We start from the raw sequence: 21,827 nt of genomic DNA, 5'->3' as shown, positions 1-21,827 counted from the left end.
CCCCCCCCCAACTTGCTGTCCTCATCCCAGCCAGGCTGGGGGGAAACAGTGCATGAAACCCCCCCTCCCCATCCCCCTCTCCTCCTCCCTCCCCGCATTATTATTATTATTATCATTAATATCTTAATTCTCACCCTTTTTTTTTTTTAATGTGGGGGGGGGAATTGGGGTTTATTTTTTTTTTCCTCGTTTTTTTTTTTTTTCCTTTTAATTTTTTTTTTTTTTTTTTTTAATGTTTTCTCCATAAAACTTCCCGGCAGAAACAGAAATAACCCCAAATAACCCCCAAAGGACCCCAAAATAACCCCGATATTTACACGCGAAATAAATAGAACAACACACCTGATTTCTGCTTTACCTGCTGGCAAACAGTCAGAGGTACTAAAGGGAAAGTTATGGCTTGTGCGGGAGTCCCCCCCCCATACCCCTCCCTGCATCGCCCCAGGGCCGGGCTGGGCTTTGCATAATGGCCAGGGGGGGTGGGGGGAGTGCAGGGGGGCTGCGTGCCCCCTCCCCATGTCCCCGTGGGTCAGCAGAGGACGGGCACTCCATCGGCGGTGACGAGGCGGCCTGTGGTTGGGTCGTAGGTTCCAGCCAGGTAATAGAGATCCTGACGGTCCTGGTACTTCTTGTTGCGGGTCATTTGCTCGTAGTGTTCCCTGCCCACCACCTGGCACTTGTGGGAGATGGTCTGAACGTCGTTCTCGTCCTCGTGGCACGACTGGTACAGAGCGTTCTGCGGGGATGGGGGGTCACACGTTGGCACTCGCTGCTCTGCCTCCATCCCATCCCATCCCATCCCATCCCATCCCATCCCGTCCCATCTCGTCCCGTCCCGTCCCGTCCCATCCCGTCCCATCCCATCCCATCCCGTCCCGTCCCCATCCCCATCCCACCCCACCCCATCTCCATCCCAACTCATTCCATTCCATCCCATCCAATCCCATCCCCAAATCTGTGCCCCATCCCATCCCTAAACCTGTGCCCATCCTATCCCCATCTCATCCTCATCTCCATCCCCAAATCTGTGCCCATTCCATTTTCCATCCCCATCCCCAAACCTGTGCCCATCTCATCCCATCCCCACCTGATCCCATCCGTATCCCATCTCCACACCTGTGCCCATCCCATCCTCATCCTGTCTCATCCCATCCCACCCCATCCTCAACCCTACCCCAAACCCACCCCCATCCCCAAACCTGTGCCCATCCCATTCCATTCCATCCAATCCCATCCCATCCCCAAATCTTTGCCCCTCCCATCCCCAGCCCATTCCATTCCTATCACATCCCCAAACCCACACCCATCTCATCCCATCCCCATCTCATCCCCAAATCTGTGCCCATCCCCATCCTATCTCATCCCATCCCACCCCCATTCCCAAACCAGTGCCCATACCCCCCCACCCCACACCTTGCCATCGCTCTGCCTCTTGCCCAGCTTGGTCTCCTCCGGGTGGTAGAACCACTTCACTTTCACCACCATGTTGCTGCCCCAGGACTCCCACATGCTCTCAATGCGTCCGATGTAGGGCAGGTTGGGCCGCCCGGCCGACAAGAAGACGGCGCAGTCCCCGATGCGCAGCGTCTCCTTACCCCGCACGATGGCCTTATAGAACAGCTTCCGTGCCTTCCCCTTCATGCCCCGCCGCTGCAAGGAGCTCAGAGTCAGGGCACTGCACACCTACACATGCATCCTACAGCATCCCATCCACCCACACCCAGCACCCTGCAATGCATCTGCAAACCTGCGTGTTGTGCCTGAAGGATGCAGCACCCACGGATCCTACCCACTGCACTCTGCTCCATGCACCACCCTGCACACCGTGCCCCACTGCATGCACTCACTGAGTGCCCCACTGCCCCACTGCCCGTACCTGAGTGGGGTTCCCCGACCACCTCCAGAGCTGTCGCGCGGGCAGGAAGGCGGAGATCTTTGGCCGGTTTTCCACCGAGGGCAGCCGCTGCCTCCGGGAGAACTCTTTGGCTTTGGAGAAGCTGAGGGCCTCCTTGCGCTTGAGCTTGGCCTTGGGGCCGGCGGCTGCTGCCTTGGTGAGGAAGCAGCGCTGCGGCGCGGAGCCTTTGGAGCGCAGAGCCTCGGGCTGAGCCAGCAGCGCCGGCACCGGGTGCGAGAGGCAGGTCTGCAGCAGCAGCGCTGAGTCCTCGTCCTCCGAGCTGTACGACGAGTCCTCGTTGTCGGAGGAGCAGAGGCTGGAGGTGGAGATGGAGCCGGAGCTGGAGGAGGTGGAGGAGCCCGAGGAGGAGGAGGACACTGACAGGCGGGTCATGAAGCGTGAGGGCACATCGGTGCCCAGCCCGCCCGCGTCCTCCTCCTCGTCCATGTCCGAGTAGGAGCTGTGGCAGTCGCTGTCGCAGTTCAGGCTGAACTCGGCCTGACCCGAGTACTTGCGCAGCGCCAGCCCCACTGGCAGCGGGTGCACGGCCGCCCTCCCCTTCCTCTCCTTGCCCAGCACCGAATGCGTGTAGCCGCTGGCCAGCGGCCGCTCCAGCTTGGCCCCAAAGTCCTTGTCGCCCAGCAGCAGGGCCTTGCAGTTCTTGTTCTTGGGGGATGTCACCCCTTCGTGGTCCAGCTTCACCAGGAACTCGCTGCCCGCCCTGCGCCGGCCGCCTTTGCCCATCTCGGCCTCCAGCCTCTCTGCCTTCTTGCAGCGCAGAAGCTTCTGAGCGGCCGGCAGCACCAGCCCGGCACCGGCCCCGAAGGACGCGTAGGAGCTGGCGATGCGGCTGAACGAGTCGGCCCCGAAGCCGTTGCCGAAGACGGGAGCGGTGACGTGGTGGTGCACGGGGAACAGGGCCTCCTTGGCACGCAGCTTCTTGGAGCTGCCGTTCACCTGGAAGAGGTTCTGCAGCACGGCTGTGCCTTTGCTCGCTGCCTTCCGCTTGGTCTGTGCCACCGCCGACCAGCTGAGCAGAGGGCTGCCCCGCCGCCCCAGTGCATCACCCAGCACCGGAGCTCGGCTGCCCGACAGCAGCTCCAGGGCTTTGCCTGCGGGGGGACAGCGGTCAGAGCCTCAGCTCCACACTGCATCCCCTCCTCTTGCATCCCTGCACCTCCTCCCCACACCTGCATCTTTCCCTGCCCCCCCACTCCCTGCCTGCATCCCTGCCTTGGTAACCTCCTTCCCTGCATCCCTCCCCCATGCCCACATCCTGGCATCTCCTTTTCTATTCACCTCCTTTCCATGCACACATCCCCTCTCCCTGCACCCCTCCATCTCCCCCCCAAGCCCATCTCCCTGCACCCCCCTCCCTGTCTCCTGCTCCCCTCCTCCATCCCACCATCCTCACACCTTCCTCCATCCCCCCTCACCCACCAACTCCAACATCCCACCGCGCTGCCCCACACCCACACCTCTGCCCCTCTCCATCCCCCACAACATCCCCTCCCTCGCCATTACTGATGCCCAGTCACCCCATACTTATACCCCTCCACCCCATACCACTTTTCTCCTTGCAGATCGCCTTCTTGCCCGAACTCCTGGGGCCCTTGGTGCCATCGTGCCGCTCTGTGCACAGCCCAGGGGGCAGCTCTCCAGGGGAAGCCATGTCGCCACAGGAGCGCTTGTTCCGCCGGCAGGAGCTGGACACCAGCAGTGCAGGGGAAGGCTCCGTGCCTGCGGGCAGAGCAGGACTCAGTGCTGTCCCTATACCCCCACCCGCCATCCCCATCCCATCCCCATCCCACTCACACTGGATCTTGAAGTCAGGCGGCAGCAGACGGATGTTGGACACAGCAATGTGTCCCGTGTCCCCATCATCGAACTCCACCATCACCGCCTCGGGGTCGTCCTCCTCCTCGTCGCTGGAGGAGCCTGCGGCAGGGCAGGACGTGGGGCTGGGGCTGGACAGGGCCGTGTACCCCCACCCCGCTGCCGCCTCTGCCGCCCCTCACCTCGCACCACGTTCCCCGGGTACAGGCAGCGGGACTTCTGGCTCCAGTAGGCACAGACACGGGTGCCGGGAGGAAGGCTGCGCCGTGACTGCGGCCGCACATCCAGGACCTGCGGGCAGTGCCAGGCTGTGTGAGCCCTGTCCCCATCCTTGTCCCCATTGCCATCCCCCCATCCCCATCCCTTTACTGGCTGGACCTAAAGAGGTCAGACATTTGCACTAGGTGGACTTTGAAGATTCCTGTCAATGGAATCATTCCATTCCAAACCGTGTCACTCAGTTCCATCCTATCCCACACCATTCCAAGCTATTCCACATCCATATCCTTGTCCCTGTCACCACTCCTATCCCTATCCCTATCCCATCCCCATCCCCATCCCCATCCCCATCCCCATCCCCATCCCCATCCCCATCCCCATCCCCATCCCCACTCACTGCCTCCTGCAGCAGTTGTTCCTGTGAGTAGATGCGCTGCCGGTTCCCCCTCTCGCCCTCAATGATGATGCTGTATCTGGAGAGAGAGGCGCACAGGAGGGCTCAGCACTGCCGCCCTCCACCCCGCAGCCCTCCACCCTGCAGCCCCCAGTCCCACTCACATGTCGGGGGGCTGGATGGTGCGCACGCTGCCGGCATACAGCAGGCTGTCTTCCTTTGGGATGAGGATGTGCAGCCCGTCCCGCAGGTCCTCCTTCTGGATGGCGCAGGTGTGGGGTGGGGGGGAGCGGCGCCCACCTGCACTGCCCTCCTCCTCCTCCTCTGAGAAGCTGCTGTTGTCATCGAAGTCAAAGTCGTCCTCCACAGTGAAGCTCTCCAGCAGCTTGCTGACCGCCCGGCCCTTGCACTGTGGGATGGGAGCTCAGTGAGGGTGGGTGGTATGGGGATGGGGGCACGCTGTTTGTGGGGGCTACTCACCTGTTTGCTGGCCACTTTGCTCTTCACCTTGCCCAGCTTCTTGCCCTTGCTCAGGATGGTTTTGGCACTCCGGGGTGAGAGGGCCAGCGAGAGGGCCCCGTTCTTCCTCTGCAGCACGGGGACAGGGGGCTTAGACACACTGGGGAGGGGTCCCAGCACTCAGCCCCACAGTGCCATCCGTGCCCCACCAACACGTGCACCCCTTGTGAACCCCACACCCTGCGGTCCCTTTGCTGTTCCCGGCACCATGGGCACCTCAGCCCCCTCCACCCTGCAGTCCTTCTGCCATCCCCAACAGCACTGACACCCAATGGCCCCCTGCACCCCCCAGCCTTGCACTCACCCTCAATGCTGACTGCAGGACCTTGCTCTTGCGCGTGGCCTTCTTGAGCCTCTCACTGGCCAGCCGTGCACCATCCTCCCTCGCCCCAAAGTGCCGGGGGTCTGCAGCCCCAAACAGGCTGCATGCAGAGGGGGGGCCAGCAGAGCTGGGGCCGCTGGGTCCGGCCACCCGGAGACTCTCTTTGGGTTTCGCCTTCAGCTTCTTCTTGCTGCCCCCCTCCTCACAGCTGCCTGTTTTGCGCCGTGCCGGCACCTTCTCCAGCTTGCCAACCCCCGGTTTGCCTGGACGCCTCTTGATCTTCACCTCGCCCTCAGGGCTGCCCAGGCGGCACGGTCCTGGGGGGGAGGGACAGGGATCAGCTCCCTCCAGCACCACTCAGGGGTCCCCCAGTCCCCACCCTCCCCAAGTTCTGTTACCTAGCAGCCCCTGCCTTTCCTTCTTCTTCTTCGCCTTCTCATTGGCCTCCATCTTCACCACAGAGGATGGGGAGGGCCCCAGCACAGCCATGGGCACCGAGGGCAGCATAGCAAGGTCGGCCTCCTGGTCCCCATCATCGCTGTCTGAGTCCTCGTGCCCATCTGCATGGTGGGGGACAGGGCTGAGGGACCCCACGTGCCCTGCAGTGGCCCCAAGCACCCCCTGTGCTGGGCAGGGCGAGAGGGGGGTCCCAGTCCTTGGGGGTACCCAGGTACAAGCAGTCCCTGAGCTGTGTGTGCAGCCTCCATGTAGCAGCAGACCCCTACTGCAACAGCCCCTGGATTGCAGCAGTCCCAGCCCCTTGCTCCATGCATCCTCTCCATGCTGTGCAGCTCACTGCACGCCCTCAGCCGCATGTGGGACCCCCTCAAGTAGTGCAGGATCCCCTTCAGCCCCATGCCAGACACCCCCAGTTCCACACAGGGCCATCCCTGCTCCATGTGGGACACCCCAGCCCCATGCCACAGCCCTCCAGGCCCAAGTGGGACCCCCTCAGCCCCACATAGGCCCCCCCCAACTCCATGCAGCACCCCTCAGCCCCACGTGAGATACCTCCAGCCCCACATAGGACCCCCATTCCTCTCCTTACCTTTGAAGCCAGAGACCTCATGGGGGTCAGGCTCCTGTGGCTGGTACTTGGCCGTGCCCTTGGAGCTCTTGGGGCGGGACAGCTTCTTCTGGATGCGGCCACCGGGGTTGGGCTCTTTCCGTCGGAAGGGGCTGATGCCAGCAGGGAGCCCTTTGCTCTTCACCTTCTGCTTCAGCTGCGACACCTTGTGAGCCACCTTACAAGCCAGCTTGCTCTGCGCACTGCTCTTCTTGTGCTGCACCTTCTCCTGGAGAAGCGGATGGAGGGGACGCTCAGGATGGGCAGCAGCCCCTCACCCCACAGAGCCCGGCCCCACAGAGAGGTGCACTCACCGCAGCCCCCGCCATGGCTCCGTACTGCTGCTCCAGTTTGCTGCGCTTCTTCTTGGGCTGGGGCTCAGCATGCAGCTCAGCACACAGCAGGGACAGGCTGCTCTGCACCGCCCTGCAGGAGCGCGCCATGGGCACCCACCGTCCCCCCTCACCCCACACACCCCCCTTCTATTCCACCCCCATAACCATCTCTCTCCGAAACATTTTGTGACATAAAACCTCCAGATTCATTTTTTTCTGATTATTTTCTTTCTTTTTTTTTTTTCTCTCCCTCTGTCTTAATTGAAGGAACCATTTAGTGCAGATTTAACTATTATTACCAAATCATCGGGCCTGATGCCGCGCGCGCACACACACTCCAATCGTGTTTGGACTAGCTCGGAGGATTTATGCAAATGGGCCTGTCGGGAGAGGCAATTTGTAGCAGAGAAGGACAATTATACAGGGCCCGTGAGTGTGAAAACGACTGCGCCGGGCGGCTAATGGATAATAATAAAGCGCCGGCAGCAATGAACACCACTGCAGCGTGACCAATGACTTTATACAGCGCAGATAAAGAGGCTTTTATGCAACGCTGCTCCCGCGTCCGGGCGGGGGGAGGCCCCAGGATGGAGCCCCCCGCAGCCGGGGATGGCCCCACCACCCCCCCCTTTCCCCCCCTTATAGGGCTGGTCCCCAGCGCGCACCCCCCGCTCACTCACTTGACCTTGCGGCTCTCGGCCCGGCTCAGTGTGCTGCAGTGCTTGCGCTTCCTCGGCCGCCCCGGCCCGCGCCGCGCTGGGCTCCGCGAGCTCTCGTCACGCCTGCAGCCGCGTGGGGCGAGACCGGGGGCAGCCTGAGCCGGGCTGAGTACGGCCGCAGCTCAGTGCACCGATGAGCGCTGCCCGTGCCATGCTAAACGCGGCCCCGAGCTCACTGGGTGCCACCCCGAGTGGTGCCACGGGGCTGAGAACGGCCCCCAACTCATCACAGTGCTGATTGCAATGGGCTGAGCACAGCCCTGAACTCATCGCACCAGTGAGTGCTGTGCTTTGATGCCGTTGGGCTGAGCACTGCCTCACACTCATTGCACCCATGACAACCATGCAGCCCCCAGTCCCGACCCCCAGGGCTGCACCCCCCGCAGTGGGATGGGGATATAGGGATGGGGATATAGGGATGGGGATATAGGGATGGGGTTGTGGACCTACTCGTGTTCATGCCGCCGCTGCAGCTTCACCAGCTCACGCTGCTTCTCCTTGTAGCGTCGCTGCAGCTCAGCCAGCCGCATCCGCACCTCCACCTCCTGCGTGTTGAGCTGCTCGATGGCCGCCTTCAGTGGGCACACCTGGGGATGGGGACAAGGCCGCTCAGCCTGGGCACGGCTCACACAGCATGGCATGGTGGGGTGGGGTGGGGGGATGCTCACTCACCGCCTTGGTTTTGGGGGTCCAGGTGTACTTGCGGCGTGGCACACGAGCACGGGGTGGAGGGGAGGTGGGCAGGGGGCTGAGTGCTGGGGGGCTGCCCTCCCGGCTGGCCGCCTCCACCAGCGACCAGGCAGCTGCTACCGTGGCCAGGTTCTGTAGGTTGAAGGCCAGCAGGTCCTCGTCCTCCCCTGCCGAGAGCTGAGGTCAGTGGGGATGCAACAGGAGCCCCTTGACCCATCCCAGTGCATGCTGCACTGGAGCAACACTGACCCCATATGCTTGGGGCTTGGGGACCCGGGGGCATGCAGGGGTTAGTGGGGTACAGGGTGCTGCATGCACACACTGCCACAGCACATCCACAGAGCACAGGGATGGCACAAAGGGCGCAGTGTGTCCCCAGGGCGCTGCGGGGACGGGTGCATGGCAGCGGCCAGCGATGAACTCATTGGTGCACAGAGCCAAGGCTGCAGTGGGGAAGGACAAAGTGACGTGCCCCAACCAGAGCCCCATCTGTGGGAGGGGGCTCCATGGGGACTCCACAGCCCCCACAGACCTACAGCCCTACAGCGAGGTACAGCCAGCACCCAGAGCACGCAGGGCCCCGCAGCCGCCCGCCCGCTGCAGAGGCGCTGGGGAGGTGCCAGGGCCTTCCCTGCAGGGGCCCCCGGGATTCCCTGGGGAAGCCGAGCTGGGAGGGAATCCCGGCGCCTGCCTGGAGCCAGCGCTGGAGCAGAGCCCCGAATACGGCCCCGGGCTGTGAGCAGGGCCCTGTGCACAAGGTGCATGCAGCAAGACACGGTTCAAACACACACAAAGCCCTGAGCTGCAGATACGTGGTGCAAGCATGCAAAAAGCCCTGTGCTGCAAAGGTATGGTGGAAACACGCACAACGGCTTACGCTGCAGATATACAGGTCATGCACACACAATCTCTGCAGTGCAAACACGCACAAGGTCCTGCTCTGCAAATACTGTGCTGCACTGACAGCTTGCGCATGCAGCAGAGCTGGTCTGTGAAGGCAGACAAAGCCCTGCAGTGCCAACAAAGCATGCACATGGCCATGCACTGCAATGTACACTGTGAGCATACACACAGCCCCCCCCCCTGCTGCACAGCATGCACTCTGCCCAGCACAGCCCTGCACACACAAGCCGCAGCCCCTCCACTGCACGACCTCTCCATCGCATGCACTGCACAGAGCATCCCTGGGGGGCACCGAGGGGCACGGCAATGGGGAGGGGGCACACATGGCTGCTCACCTTCCACGGCCAAGTCACAGCGGCGCTGACGCAGCTCCAGTTCAGCCAGCTCACTGAGCAGCGCGATGCCAGGCAGCCCCACAGTGCAGGGCGCAGGAGACGGGGGTGCTGGGGGAGGCTCCTCGGGGGACCCCAGTGCTGGCAGCTCCCCCAGGTCGATGCCAGCAGCGATGAGAGCCTCCAGCCCTCCTGAGCAGCACTGCTGCCTGCTGGGTGCACGGCTGGGGTCATCACCTTCCTCCTCCTCCTCCTCATCACAGCTGCTCTCCAGCCCTGAGCCTTCGCTGTCACCTTCTTCCTCTTCTTCCTCTTCTTCATCCTCCTCCTCCTCCTCCTCTTCACCGTCCGGGGGGCCCAGCAGAGAGGATCCCTCCGTGGGCACCGGGTGTTGCTGCTCTACAGAGCTCTGCTCCAACACTGCTGCCGTTTCCCTGCACACCCCGAAGTTCTCCTCTCCGGGCACAGCACCCGGTGCCGCAGCCAGCAGCAGGTGGTGCCGGTGCAACATGGCACCTGGACCCTCGGCTGAAGCCCCCGTGGATGGCAGCTCCTGTTCTGCACTGGGCTCTTCGGCTGGGCTGAAGGTCCGGGACTGCTCGGGTTCAGCTGGTGGGGAGCCCGCCTGCATGGTGTCGGGGTCTGCGGGCTCGGCGGGGGGCACCTCTGAGAAGCCCATGCTGGACGCAGGGTAGCTGTACCCTGGGGGCAGGTCTGCGGGGAGAAAGAAGTGCTCAGAGTGAGCTCAGCATCCATCCCCACCTCCTCCTCGTCCTCAGTGCCATGCCCCTACCTGGCTCCAGGGACTTGGGGTAGTCACGGGGCGGCTGTCCCTCCCCACGCTTGTCCTCGCCATCGCTGCCCTTGCTCTGCACGGGGACGGGGCTGTCAGCTGGGGAGCGCGGGGCCACGGCGGAGCTGGCGGTGGGGCAGACGGGTAAAGTGCAGGGGGCTGTGGGTAGCGCCACAGGGCACTTGGCTGGGTGCCGCAGGGCCGGGGAGTGGCAGCAGGGGGACAGCTTGGGGGGCCCAGGTGCCGCCGAGGACATGGCCTTGGCCGGGGGGTTTAAGGCAACTGCTTTGTGAGAGGGCTTGAGGGGCTTCTCGGGACCCACGTCCTCCAGCTCCAGGGGCTGCTCCTCCGGCTTGCGCTGCAGGGAATGAGGTCAGCATGTGTCCCCGCAACACATCCAGCCCTGCATCCCACCCAGCAACATCCCACCTCAACGTCCCAGCCCTGCATCCCGGCCCCACGTCCCACGCCAACACAACCCCCACACATCCCCACGGCACCTGGACGTGAGCCTGGCGCTGGATCTCGAGGGCCTGGGCCGCCCGCTGCTGCTGCAGGGCGTAGAGCTCCTGCTGCCGCAGGAACTGGGAGCGCGAGTACACAGGCAGCTGCCCCGTGTGCTGCAGGTGGGCGCTGGGACCCCGGCCTGGGTACATGGGGGGCCACAGTGACGCCTGGTCCATCACGTCAGCTGCAAACAAACAGGGGGGGGATGAGGAGTCAACCATGGAGCCAAGAGAGGGTCATCCTGCAGACCCCAAAGGTGCATCCCCTCTCACCCTGCACCCCTCAAAGGGACCCCCCCCATCTCCCACCCTTGCACCACAGCGGCACCCACGTGGATTCTCCCATTGCCAATCCCTGCAGCCCCCCAGCACAAAGACCTGGGATGGGGCCATTCTGCAGGCCCTAAAGGTGCACCCCTGGAATCCCATCACTCACCCCTGCACCCTCAGCATCACCCCAAGCTCCCTCCCCAAGCACAAAGCGAGGGTGCCCCGCAGTCACCCCCCCGCACCCACCAGCCTCACCCAGCGTGTGGGGGGTGCCGTGGGCAGGGGGCTCGGTGGGCAGGATGACGAGCTGGGTGGGGGGCTCCTGGGAGAGGGGGAAGACGGGCTGCATGGTGCTGGGCATGGAGGCAGGGAAGGCGGGTGGCAGGTTCTGGTGCAGCGCGGGGTGGCCAATGCCTGGGGAGGGGGGAGAGGGGCAAAGGGGGGCTGTCAGCAGTGGGGTGAGGGGGGCAGCCCCATGCTCCCATGTCCCCCCTATGGCACCGACCGTAGGAGTGCCCCCCCATCCAGATGGAGGGGCTGCGGGTGCGGGGCAGCCAGTGCGTGTGCGCGGGGTGTGCGTGGGCAGCCGGGTCCCCCCCGAGTTGCCCTGCTGGCAGCGAGGAGCCCCCCGCCATCATCAGGTGGGGGGTGAGGTCTCCGGGACACCCCCCTGAGGGGTGCATCCGTGCAAACTCCACCAGCTCCTTGTTGTCCCTGCGGGGAGAAACAGACCATGGTGGCACACAGCACCGCGTGGCACTGTGCCATGCTCAAGCAGGTGACACCATAATGGGGAACCCCATGCCCTAAACCCCCCCGGTGTGGCACTCACTGGAGCAGCAGCTCTCGTCCTGGCAGCCCCAGGCGCTCCTCGCAGAGCCGTCCCCTCTCCTCCTCTGCCTCCAGGTCGATGACATGCATGGGCCGCGTGGTGCCGGCTGTGAGAAGACACAGGTGAACACGGCCCCAAAGGGACCCCCAGCCCACCCCGTCCCCCAGCCCTTTACCTTTGATGCCAGCAGCCGTCCTGCCCTGCCGGCTGGACCCACTGCCATAGGAGGGCTCAGGACGGCTCAGCGTGTCCTTCTGCCGTGCCACGGCCACAGCAATGCCCACAGGTGGCTGACGCACCTCACCCTCTCCGTGCCCCAGCTCATGCTCGCGGCTTCGGGCGCAGTCCGGCAGCTCCGGCTGCCCCTTGGCCGGGGGGGGGAACTTGGCATCCTGGTGGGCACAGCTGCCCTTGATGCTGCCCAGCCCCACGAAGGGAGCTGCCTTCTGACCCACAATAAGTGCTTGGTTGCTGTACTTGAGGAGGTTCTTCATGGCTGAGACCTCATCCGGGGGAGTGGGCATATCCTGGCTCAGCACCGAGCCCTGAGTCATCAGTGCAGCCTGCTGCAGACCCGTTCCAAAGGGGTCCAGGTAGGAGCCCTTCCTCTCCTCCGCCATGCCCATGGGGGGGCCCTGGCCCTGCATGCCCCAGGGGGGCAGATGGGGTGCGGTGTAGCCAAGCGAGTTCAGCTCCAGAGCTTTGCGCTGACCCTCAGACTGTTCCGCCTCGCTGCCGGTGCCGTGCTGCTGGTGCCGGATCCGCGCCACCTTCTGCGGGGGGGGCTCCTTGGGGCCCTTCTCTAAAGTGCAGCAGGAGGGGCCCAGCTTGGCGCCCAGCGGCTCGCCGTGGTGTGGGGCGCGGGCGCAGTCAGGGGCAGGCGGCACCTCGAAGTACCCCTTCTCCAGGGCACCCTTGGGTGGGGGGCCGAGGGCAGCATAGGGGGTCCCTTCGGCCGCCCCTCCGCCACCGCCCCCCAGGTACTCCAAGCCCTTCAGCCGCGCGCCAGGGCCGCCCCACTCCATCCTGCGCTCGGCTTTGCCCTCAGCTTTGCCGTGGTGGAACGCAGCCCCATATGCAGCACTTGGGGCTTCGGTGTCGCTGTGCCGCTCCTTGCCCTCGGCGCGCTCCATCCCGCAGCCCTCAGCCGCCACCTGGAAGGAGCGGCTCTTGTCCGTCAGGTGTCCCACCGAAGGCACGAAGGTGGCACCGCTCAGCTTCAGCTCCCGCCCGCCCTTCTCCGGCAGCGGGCACAGCACGTCGGGGCCGGCGTGAAGCTGCAGACACGGGAAGGAACCGGCGGCCGCGGCACCGAGCGGGGCCGGCCCAGCGGGCACAGCGTAGGACACGGCGTGGTGCAGCATCTGCCGCCGCTCCAGGCACTCGCCGTACGCCGGGGGGGCTTCGGGGGCGGTGGGCTCCCGGCACGGCTCCTTGGCGCAGCGCACGGCACGGGGCAGAGCGCTGCCGGCACAGCTGGGGAGCGTGGCACGGCCATCGCCCTCCAGCCCCTTGGCACCCAGCAGGCAGGAGGGCAGGTGCTTGGTGCCCGCTCGGGGTGGCAGCCCCTCCTTGCAGTGCCCCTCGGGTGGCACCGGCAGCACGGCGCGGTGCCGCTCTTTGCCATCGTCCTCCTGCACCCGCTCCTTGCTGTCCGCTTTGCTCGCCTTCTCCTTGGCCGCCAGGAAGCGGTCGTAGTCCTTGGGGGTCTTGGGCACGGGGCCGGCGTCACGCTCACGGCTGCAGGAGCCGGCGGGGGGGCCGGGGGCGGCACGGGTGATGCCGGGGAAGCCGTGGCCAGTGGGGAGCAGGGCGGGCTGGGCGGGCAGGTTGCGCAGGTAGAAGTTATCTGTGGGGCGGGGGGAGCGGGTCAGCCCCTCCAGCACAGCACAGTGTGTGTGTGTGTGCGCCCTTGGCCGTGCCAGCGCCCCACTAACAAGGGGAGGAGCGTGGGGAAAGGCACGGCCTAATTAAGCTCCATTACCCACCCAAACAATGTTCCCTATTAAGCGCCCGCCACAATATTTTGAAAAGCGAGAGTGGCAGCTGGGCCGGGTGCCCACCACCCCGTGCCCGCGGCACCGCTCCATCCCCAGGCACACAGCACCTGCTCCAGCACCAGCCCTCTGGGGGCACACAGCAATGGGCACCTCATACACGGCTCATGCAGCCCCCACGCTCCAGGATGAGTCCCCCAGAGGCACCGCAGTGCCATCCCCAGTGCCATCCCCAGTGCCATCCCCAGTGCCACCCCGGTACCTGCCTTTCTGGCTCTCGTAGAAGCGGTGCTGGCTGTAGAGGACGTTGCTGTTCCCGTGGTGGTCCAGGTGGCTCATGGGCAGGAAGGTGGATGCCAGGCTCCCGGAGAAGCGGGGGTACCCCGGTGCTGTGTGGGTGCAGCGCTCAGGGGGCAGCTTGCAGCACAGTGCCACCCATCATGATGCACACACACGCGCCACACATGCACCTCCCTGTGCACACTCACATTGCTGTGCAGGGGTCATGACCACATCCCAACACACACCCCCTGCTCAGGGCAGCCCGGCACAGCATGGAGCTCCCCAACTGGGCTGAGCCGTCCGTCAGCCGCGTGTGCTGCCCGGTCCCCCCCGGCCCCCCCGGCGCGGCACACAGGCCCCGGCACGCCGGCAGCCAGCTGGCAGCCGCTCAAACTACCAGCTGGGCTGGGAGCCAGGGCCCCGAGCCAGCACCACCGCCCCACGCCTTAACTCTGTCGGCCCCCGCTCAGGTGGGGTCGGGGCAGCAGTGCTGGGGGGGCACCGCAGGGCCGCCCCCTCCCATTGCAGCTGCAGCTCATCACGGCACAGCAGTGGTTCCCATCATCCCAGCTCTCCACTGCACATGCAGCACCCAGGGGTCCTGCAGCACACATGCACCACACAGTGCACAACGGTGCCATGAGCTGCCCGGGCCTCAGCCCAGCTCAGGGACATCACCTTCATCTGCAGCCCCACAACACCCCCCGCATGCAGCACATCCCACCCTGGGAGGGAGGTCTGTGGGACATGCTCCCCCATGCACAGCGCCCAGGTGTGCACTCACCTTCATGGGAGTGTGAGAACCAGATCTGGGAGGTGCCGGAGTGTGGCCCATGGAAAGCCGGCTCTGGGGGGGAGGCAGTGGGGCCCGAGGGGTGGCTGGGGGCTCCCGAGCCCAGGCTGCCACTCAGGAAGCTCCCCATGAAGGATGAGGCCGGTGCACTCCCCATCAGTCCGCTCCCTGCTATGGGGTGAGAGAAGACAGTCAGGGGGTGCCCTGAGCAATGCCTTGCACCCACATCCTCAACTCCTGCTGTGCTGGTACAGTTGCTCACCCCCTGTGCTTGCACACCTGCACACAGACACCTGTTTTAGGGCCACGTGTGCGCATCCCTTGTGCATGGATGCTGCTTGTGTGCACACAGCTCCTTGCTCACATACATCTCATGCACACACACTTAACCACGTCTCCCTGGTGTGACTGCAGTTCACATACACCAGGGTGTGCAAGGCACCCCTGCCCTGCCCCTGTGTGTGCAACCCATGCACATGTGCACATCTCCCTGTGACCCCAGCACTGAGCTGCAGTGGGCAACCCCTTGCTGTGCCAAGCCAAGCAGATGGGGCACACAGAACCACGCTGCTCCCAGTGGGGCAGCTGACAGCCGCAGCAGCCGGAGCAGCGCCAGTGCCCAGGAGGCGGTGACACAAAGGCTGGGGATGAGGGTACAGCTGCCTGTAACCAGGGCACGGCTCCTTGGAGCAACGCTGGTGCATCAGGCACTGCCTCGTCTGTGTGTATTTGTGTGTGTCCATAAACGTGTGCAAGGAGGACAGAGCAGCAGAGGACAAGGAGGGCAGAGGGCAGCCCCCACCCTGCGGCCCGGGGGGCACCGAGCGCCCCACGAGGACACCCCTGCTGGGCTGTTTGGGCCAAGCTGTGAGGTCATGGTGGAAACATCGCAGCCAGTAGCCAGCGGCCCCTCCGTGCTTGGCCCCGCTCCTGCCTGCATGTGTTTGCCGACGTGGGCTGGCGGGGCCACGGCCGTTCGGCCCTTCCCTGGCTCGGCACGGCTCGGCACGGAGGCCCGGTGCTGGCCGCCCGCCCGGCCGGTGCAGGAAGTGATGCTTTGCTTTCTAAGCCTGCCCACGCTCCCCGGCTAATCCCGCCGGGATGCCTCTGGGATGAGTGTCGGGGATGTGGTTTCAGGCAGCTCTCTCCTTCCTCCACCAGCCGTCGGGGCCGCGTGGGTCGGGGGCACGGCCGCAGCCAGCCACAGCCCTGGGAGCGGCCCCATGCCCAGGTCGGGATGCGGCACCGCGGTGACGGAGCAGAGGGACCACGGTGCGGAGCTGGGAACAACACAGTGAGCTCAGCAGGAAGGAGAGGGTTCCAGAAGGAGCCTCTTGTGGAAGCTGTGAAACAGGCTGTAAAAAACACACAGTGTGCACACGCGGGGCCGCAGCTCACCCTCCCTGCGCGTCCCACCCATGACTCACGCCCCCTGGCACGGATGGGTCCCCAGGCGCACACAGGCCCCCACGTTCCCACCCCGCTCACACGCTCGGCTCAGCTCAGAGCCCTTCCCACGGCCTCGGCTCCCCCAGCGTGGGGCTGTGGGATGAGGGACTGCTGAGGCCGTGCAGAACTCAGCTCACCCCACAGCCACACAGCACAAGGCAGTGGGTGCCATCCTGCACCCCCACGGCCGGGAACTCCCTGGCATTGCTGCCCATACCCCGAGGCCAGCACTGTGAGTCAGCCCTGCAGGCACCACTCCTTGGTCTACAACGGCACCAAACACCATCAGCCAGAGGGGCCAGGACTCAGGGCACTGTGGGTCATCCCCAGCGTGCCCACATCCATGCTAACAGCACACAGTGTCCCACTGCCACTGCAGCGTGAGCAGGGAAACTGAGGCACGGTGGGGACATACGGTCTGACTCGGGATCCCCCAATCATGGCTGGACTTGATAGAGGAAAGGGTTAAAGGCAGAGCACATCGCACTGCGTTCTGATCCTTGTTCTGATCCCCGGCCAAACCGCGGGGGCCGGGAAGCCCGGGGGGAGCGTGGGGGCTTTTCTGCAGGACAGCCCTAAGCCACCAGCGGGGTCAGCGCAGCACTGAATGCGCCCAGCCTCAGTGTGACCCGCAGGGACGGGCAGCGGGGGGTCAGGAAGGGTGTGAGCCCCCCCAGCGCCGCGCTTCGCCCCCGCGCCCAGCCCGGCACAGATGGGAATGTGTTGGGAAGATGGAAAAGTTTCCCCTGGTGGTGAGCGGGGCTGTAGGAGAGCTCCGGCCACATCTGCTCCGGCTGAGCCGCTTGCTGGGTGCCTGCCCGGAGCGGGGCGCAGGGCCACGGGCACACAACCAAAGCAGCGCTGCCGGGAAAGGGAGGGGGTCCCCGGCCGTGCTCCCACGCAGCATCACTCCCTCCCTCCCTCCCTCCCTCTATGGGAAGGCCCCGGCTTTTCCCACGCCCCACTGCTCCCAACCTCACCAAGGCACGGGGGTCACGCACACCATGGCCCTGTACAAGGGTCAGCCCCTCCAGCCCCTCTTGGGACTCAATGGGGGCACAAGGACACGCCGCTGGAAGAGGGGCAGTGCCCCCAGGATGCTCTCACCGCGGTGTCCCCGGGGCTGCCCCGTGTGTGCGGCTGCGACGTGCGCACCCCGTGGGCTTGGGTTACTCCCTTGGCTATTTCAGGGCTGGAACATTCCTAGCGGGGCCGGGGCTGAGGCTGGGGCTGCACGCCGAGACACAGGGCTGGAATGGATCCCCTCCCCCTACTGGGGTCACCGGGACAGCACATATGGGATGTGGCACGTGGGGCTGAGGGCACAGCAGAGCCCTGGACCCCTCCTTGGGGACACCCCCCCCTGCACAGCCCCATCCTCAGCCCAGCACGATGACAACACCGCAGTCATTAATAACCCCATGTCTGCCAGAGGTGCCACTGCTGGCCTTGGGGACCCCGCTGGGATGTGTTAGGGATGCCCCCCCCAATGCATCACGCTCCCCACCGCACAAAGCGCTTTCTAACCCGACGTGGCCCCTTTAAATATTTGGCAAATAGGAAATAAGTGTAATATAATTTCCCCGCCGTTATAATTTAAGATTAATCCATATTGTTATGGCACTAAATAAATGCCGTAATATTGAAACGCCGTTCAAATTAGCTTGACAGAGTGCCAGAAGTACAATTAAAATGTTATCCGATGGGTAATCACAAGGCAGTCTCTCCGTGCTAAGTGCCACTTGCAATCTGTCGTCTTTTGACGGAGGGAAGGGGAGGATGGAGCAGAGCAGGGGCTGCACGCCGTGTCGGCACACGCTGCTCCGTGCACAAGGAGGGTGCAAGCATTGCACGCTGCTGGTTGCACGGCTATTGTGCACCGTGCACCCCTTGCACTGGGGAGGCCATTTTGGGAGCAGCTCCGTGCCCTGCAATAGGACAGAGCTGCAGAAAGGTGCGGGGGTGTCGGATCCTCCCGCTCGGCTCCATTCACCCCGTGCAAATTCCCTCAAGCGATGGGTTTGCAAACCTCACCCTATAGATGCACGGGGGTCCCCGTGCACAAAGCGGAGGTGAAGGAAGCAAAGCGCTGCCCCACTCCTATGGGTCAATGCCGGGGGTCCCAGCAGGGCCGGGCGCTGCCGGTGCCGTGTTGGAGGCGCAGCTCCGTGCCCATCTGTTTCGTTTTACGGAGCGGATAAAGAAGAACTCCAAGAATGAGATTATTGGGTGAGTGTTTATTTACCCGCTATCGCGGGCAGGAGGGAGGGGCCGCAGTTCAAAGCCCGTGCGAATCTTTGCAAAGTCACTCCAGCGCCAAACCTGCTATTTTTACGTCCCTCCAGCACTGCCCGCTCGGCTGCTGCCTTCGGCACGGGGACACCGAGCGGCTGCGTGGGGGGGGGCAGAGCAATCTGAAGGCTTAGGGGGGGAACTGCAGCCCCAGGCCTTCCCTATGGGCTCAGCACTGAGCCCCCAGCGCCGTCCCCAAGCCCCCTCCAACCCATGCTATGGGGTCACTGCCTGAATGCCGGAGGACAAAGGAGAGATGGGGGGAAGGACACACAGCCACTCCCCCCCCACCATGGTGGATCCCAATGCCACCCCATGCACAATGAACCCATGAGATCTGGGTTTCTCAGCATCCTGAGCCCCCTCCCACCCCCCGACCCCGCCGTAATCTGCCGCAGAAGTGTCACTAATAAGGAGTAGACAAGTTAATCTCAAAATCTGTTTTAACTTTGACACCTACTTTTCAGAACGCCGAGCAATCCCAGCACCGCAACCCCCAGATAGACCCAATCCCAGCCCCACAGCCAACCCCACCGAGCCCCCTATTGCAGAGACACAAGGCCAAACCGGAGCCCCCCCCCAACCCCACCTGCTTTAAGGCCCATCCCTGCCCCTTCGGCAACAGGGGTGAGAAATGCATCGCTCGGCCGGAGCCCGGAATGCAGCACACAAATGTGGGGAGGAGAATGCAGCGCCGGGGCTGCAAACTGCATGGCAGCACCGGAGAAGGTTGCAAAGCAGGAGAAGGTTGCAAAGCAGCAGCGGGGTCGCAAAGCACCGTGAATATGGGCTGCGTGGTTGGGATGCAGCACGGCAGCGCACAGCCGGGTTGCAAAGCGGCACCGCGACGCAAAGCAGCAGCTCGGCCCCGACGCAGCCAGGATGCAAAGCAGTGCAGGGTTTGCAGGGTTTGCAGGGTTTGCAGCGTGCCCGTGCTGCAGAGCACAGCGGTCCTGCAGCAGCACAGCGCTGTGCCGCGATCTCGGCCGTGGCTTAATCCATAACCACGTCAGAAGGGCAGAAATCGCAGCCCTGACGCCGCTCCAGCCACGTTTCCCCCCTTATCTCCCCCTGGGGGTGCTGCCCCCTCACCCCCCCACCCCACATCAATGCGGCTGAGCCCCCCTTGAACCATCTCCCATCCCAAAGCTGCCGCCATCCGCTCCACCACAACCGCCCGGCCCTCAGCGACGCCCTTCGCCAACCAACAAACACCATTTCTCCCCCCACCCCGTTGCTTTATTCCCTTTAACCACCCCTTATCTCAGGGTTCCTTCCAACCCCCCCCAGCCCCGCTCAGCTCCTGGGGGCTGTAGTTGGACCCGGGGCCATTTGGTGCCGGCAGCACAACGGCCGCGGTGCCAACAGCACCGAGTATTTTTAGCTCTTTCTGTTGTTGCTTTTCGCTTCTTTTTTTTTTCCCCCTTTCCTTTTATTTTTCTCCCCCCCCTCCCAACCCCTCCTTTAATTTTAATTATTATTATTTCATATATTTTTTAAATTAAAATAAGAAGAATAAAAACACCAGCCGTGGTATTTTTAGCCCCAGCTCTGAGCCGCTCTGCTTTCAGTCTCCCATATTCCCCCCCCCAATGGCCGCGCTCACAAAGCGAAACCGCTCCATAGGGTCCATTAAGTGCCCCCCATTTATTCCTATGCCCCCCCCCCCATTATTCCACTCACCCACAGCCCCCCCCCGGCGTGGCCCGGCCGTGGCCCCCCGCCCTAATCCACGCACTAATTGTAATCCCATTACGGCACAGCGAATTCGAGCCGGGCAGCAAAACGGCGACGGGGGCCGCAGCTCCGCAACCCCCCCCCACCCCAAAGCAACACGCACAAAGCCGCGCTCAGCCGCATTCATTTCCAACAGCCCATAACGGAGCCGTTGTTCTCCCCGCTTAGAACAGCCTTATTATTATTATTATTATTATTGGTGTTGTTATTAATTATTACCCCCCCCCCCCCAAGGATTGAATTCCCCGTCCCCCAAAACCTGACCTGAGTGCGTGGCCATAGAGATGGGTGCTGGGAAGAACTTGGTGTGTTGGAACGGACCGGGGGGAGCCGAGCCCGGGCCGCGCCCCGCTCCGTGCCGCTGTCCGAGGCCGCCCCGCTCCGGTAACAGCCGCGGGGCGGGCGCGAAGTCGCGGCCATCCATGGCGGGGCCGGGGCGATCAGCGCCAAAACGGGCCGGGCCGGGAGTCGCGGGGCCGAGCAGCGCAGGGTCGGGACAGCGGGATCATGGTGCGGAGTAACTGGGGAACGGGAGAGAAACAACAGCGTGAGCAAGGCCTGACCGCACCGGCACCGCAGCGCCCGATACCCCCCGATAATATAATATAACATAATATACCCCCGATAATATAATATAATATCCCCGCGATAATATAATATCCCTGCGATAATATAATATCCCTGCGATAACATAATATCCCCGCCGCTCCGTTCTCCGCTCCCGGTTCTCCGCGATCCCGGCGCTGCTCGCTCCATAATTTCCCCCAATCTCCGCCGTTCCGCCGAACCCATTTCTCTCCCCGTCCCGTTTCCCGGCCCTATTTCCCTTCTTTCTCTCTTTCTCTCTCTCCACCCGTCGTTATTTTTTCCGCCGTTCTCCGATCCAACCTTCCCCCCCCCCAACAGCTCCACGCCGTCCCCGCTCGGTGCCGTCCCCGGTTCATCCGTTCGGGCCGATCTTTTTCCCTTCCGTTCCGAGGCCGCACAAAGCGCCGGGCCCGGCGGGGCATTGTTCTCGGTAACGGCGGGTCGGAGGAACCGGGAACCGGGAGGGAGGCGGCGAACAAAGAGAGAGAGAGGAACCGGGACATCACGGCCCCTCCCGAACCGGGAAACGGGGAGAGAAAAAGAGAGAACGGGGAAAAATAACGTGGGGTTCAAAAAGCCCCGATGGGAGAAAAAGCGACGGGAAAAAGAAACGCGAAAGGAAAGAGACGGGAGGGAAAAAGGCGAAAACAGCGCTCGGTTATTGCTTCAAAAATAAGAAACAATAATAAAAATAGAAACGGGGAAAAGAATTAAAATAAAAATGAAAGAAATGAGAATTAAAGCCCGCAAACAACAACAACAACAGCAGCAGCCCCGCTCCATCCATCCATCCATCCATCCACCCACCGCAGTTACTTACGGTCGGGCCGTTCCCCTCGTGCTGCGGGCCCGGCTCGGTGCCGAGCAGCGCCGTGTGCCCGCCCGGTCCCGGCGCTGTGTCCGTGCACCGGCTGCTCGTGCTAAAGGCACCGGGGGCCCCGCCGCGCCTCCCCGCCCGCCGCGCACTCCGCCGAGCGACGCGCCCCGCATGCTAATAAGCGCGTGCCGCGCGCGCGCCCCCTGATTGGCCGCCGCGCGGCGCTCGCGCCCCACCAACCC

General features: G+C 63.7%; 1 protein-coding gene across 6 annotated transcripts; it reads right to left on the bottom strand.

The window, feature by feature from the left end:
• Positions 1-211: 211 nt before the first annotated feature.
• On the bottom strand, positions 212-21,749 carry BAHCC1 (BAH domain and coiled-coil containing 1). Of its 6 annotated transcripts, none has more exons than XM_015880031.2 (27): positions 21,589-21,749; positions 20,445-20,701; positions 14,694-14,873; positions 13,894-14,016; positions 11,806-13,479; positions 11,631-11,736; positions 11,304-11,512; positions 11,045-11,212; positions 10,523-10,713; positions 10,023-10,380; positions 9,233-9,943; positions 7,977-8,161; positions 7,755-7,891; positions 7,266-7,367; positions 6,565-6,676; positions 6,233-6,479; positions 5,583-5,744; positions 5,167-5,501; positions 4,824-4,931; positions 4,508-4,752; positions 4,347-4,422; positions 3,913-4,021; positions 3,710-3,832; positions 3,461-3,634; positions 1,877-3,006; positions 1,414-1,650; positions 530-736 (listed from the first exon to the last, which is right to left on the bottom strand). In XM_015880031.2, exons 2-27 carry the CDS (start codon positions 20,602-20,604, stop codon positions 530-532), a joined length of 7,569 nt encoding a protein of 2,522 aa, XP_015735517.1. In that variant the 5' UTR covers positions 20,605-20,701; positions 21,589-21,749. The 6 variants fall into 6 exon arrangements, with proteins under 6 accessions (XP_032304145.1, XP_032304142.1, XP_015735517.1 ...); XM_015880032.2 differs by having other exon boundaries at positions 14,694-14,870; XM_032448250.1 differs by having other exon boundaries at positions 11,054-11,212; positions 11,631-13,479.
• Positions 21,750-21,827: the final 78 nt, after the last annotated feature.

This window comes from Coturnix japonica, chromosome 18 (assembly GCF_001577835.2).
Source record: "Coturnix japonica isolate 7356 chromosome 18, Coturnix japonica 2.1, whole genome shotgun sequence".
NCBI lineage: Eukaryota > Metazoa > Chordata > Aves > Galliformes > Phasianidae > Coturnix > Coturnix japonica.
This window is presented reverse-complemented; position numbering and strand designations above follow the sequence as displayed.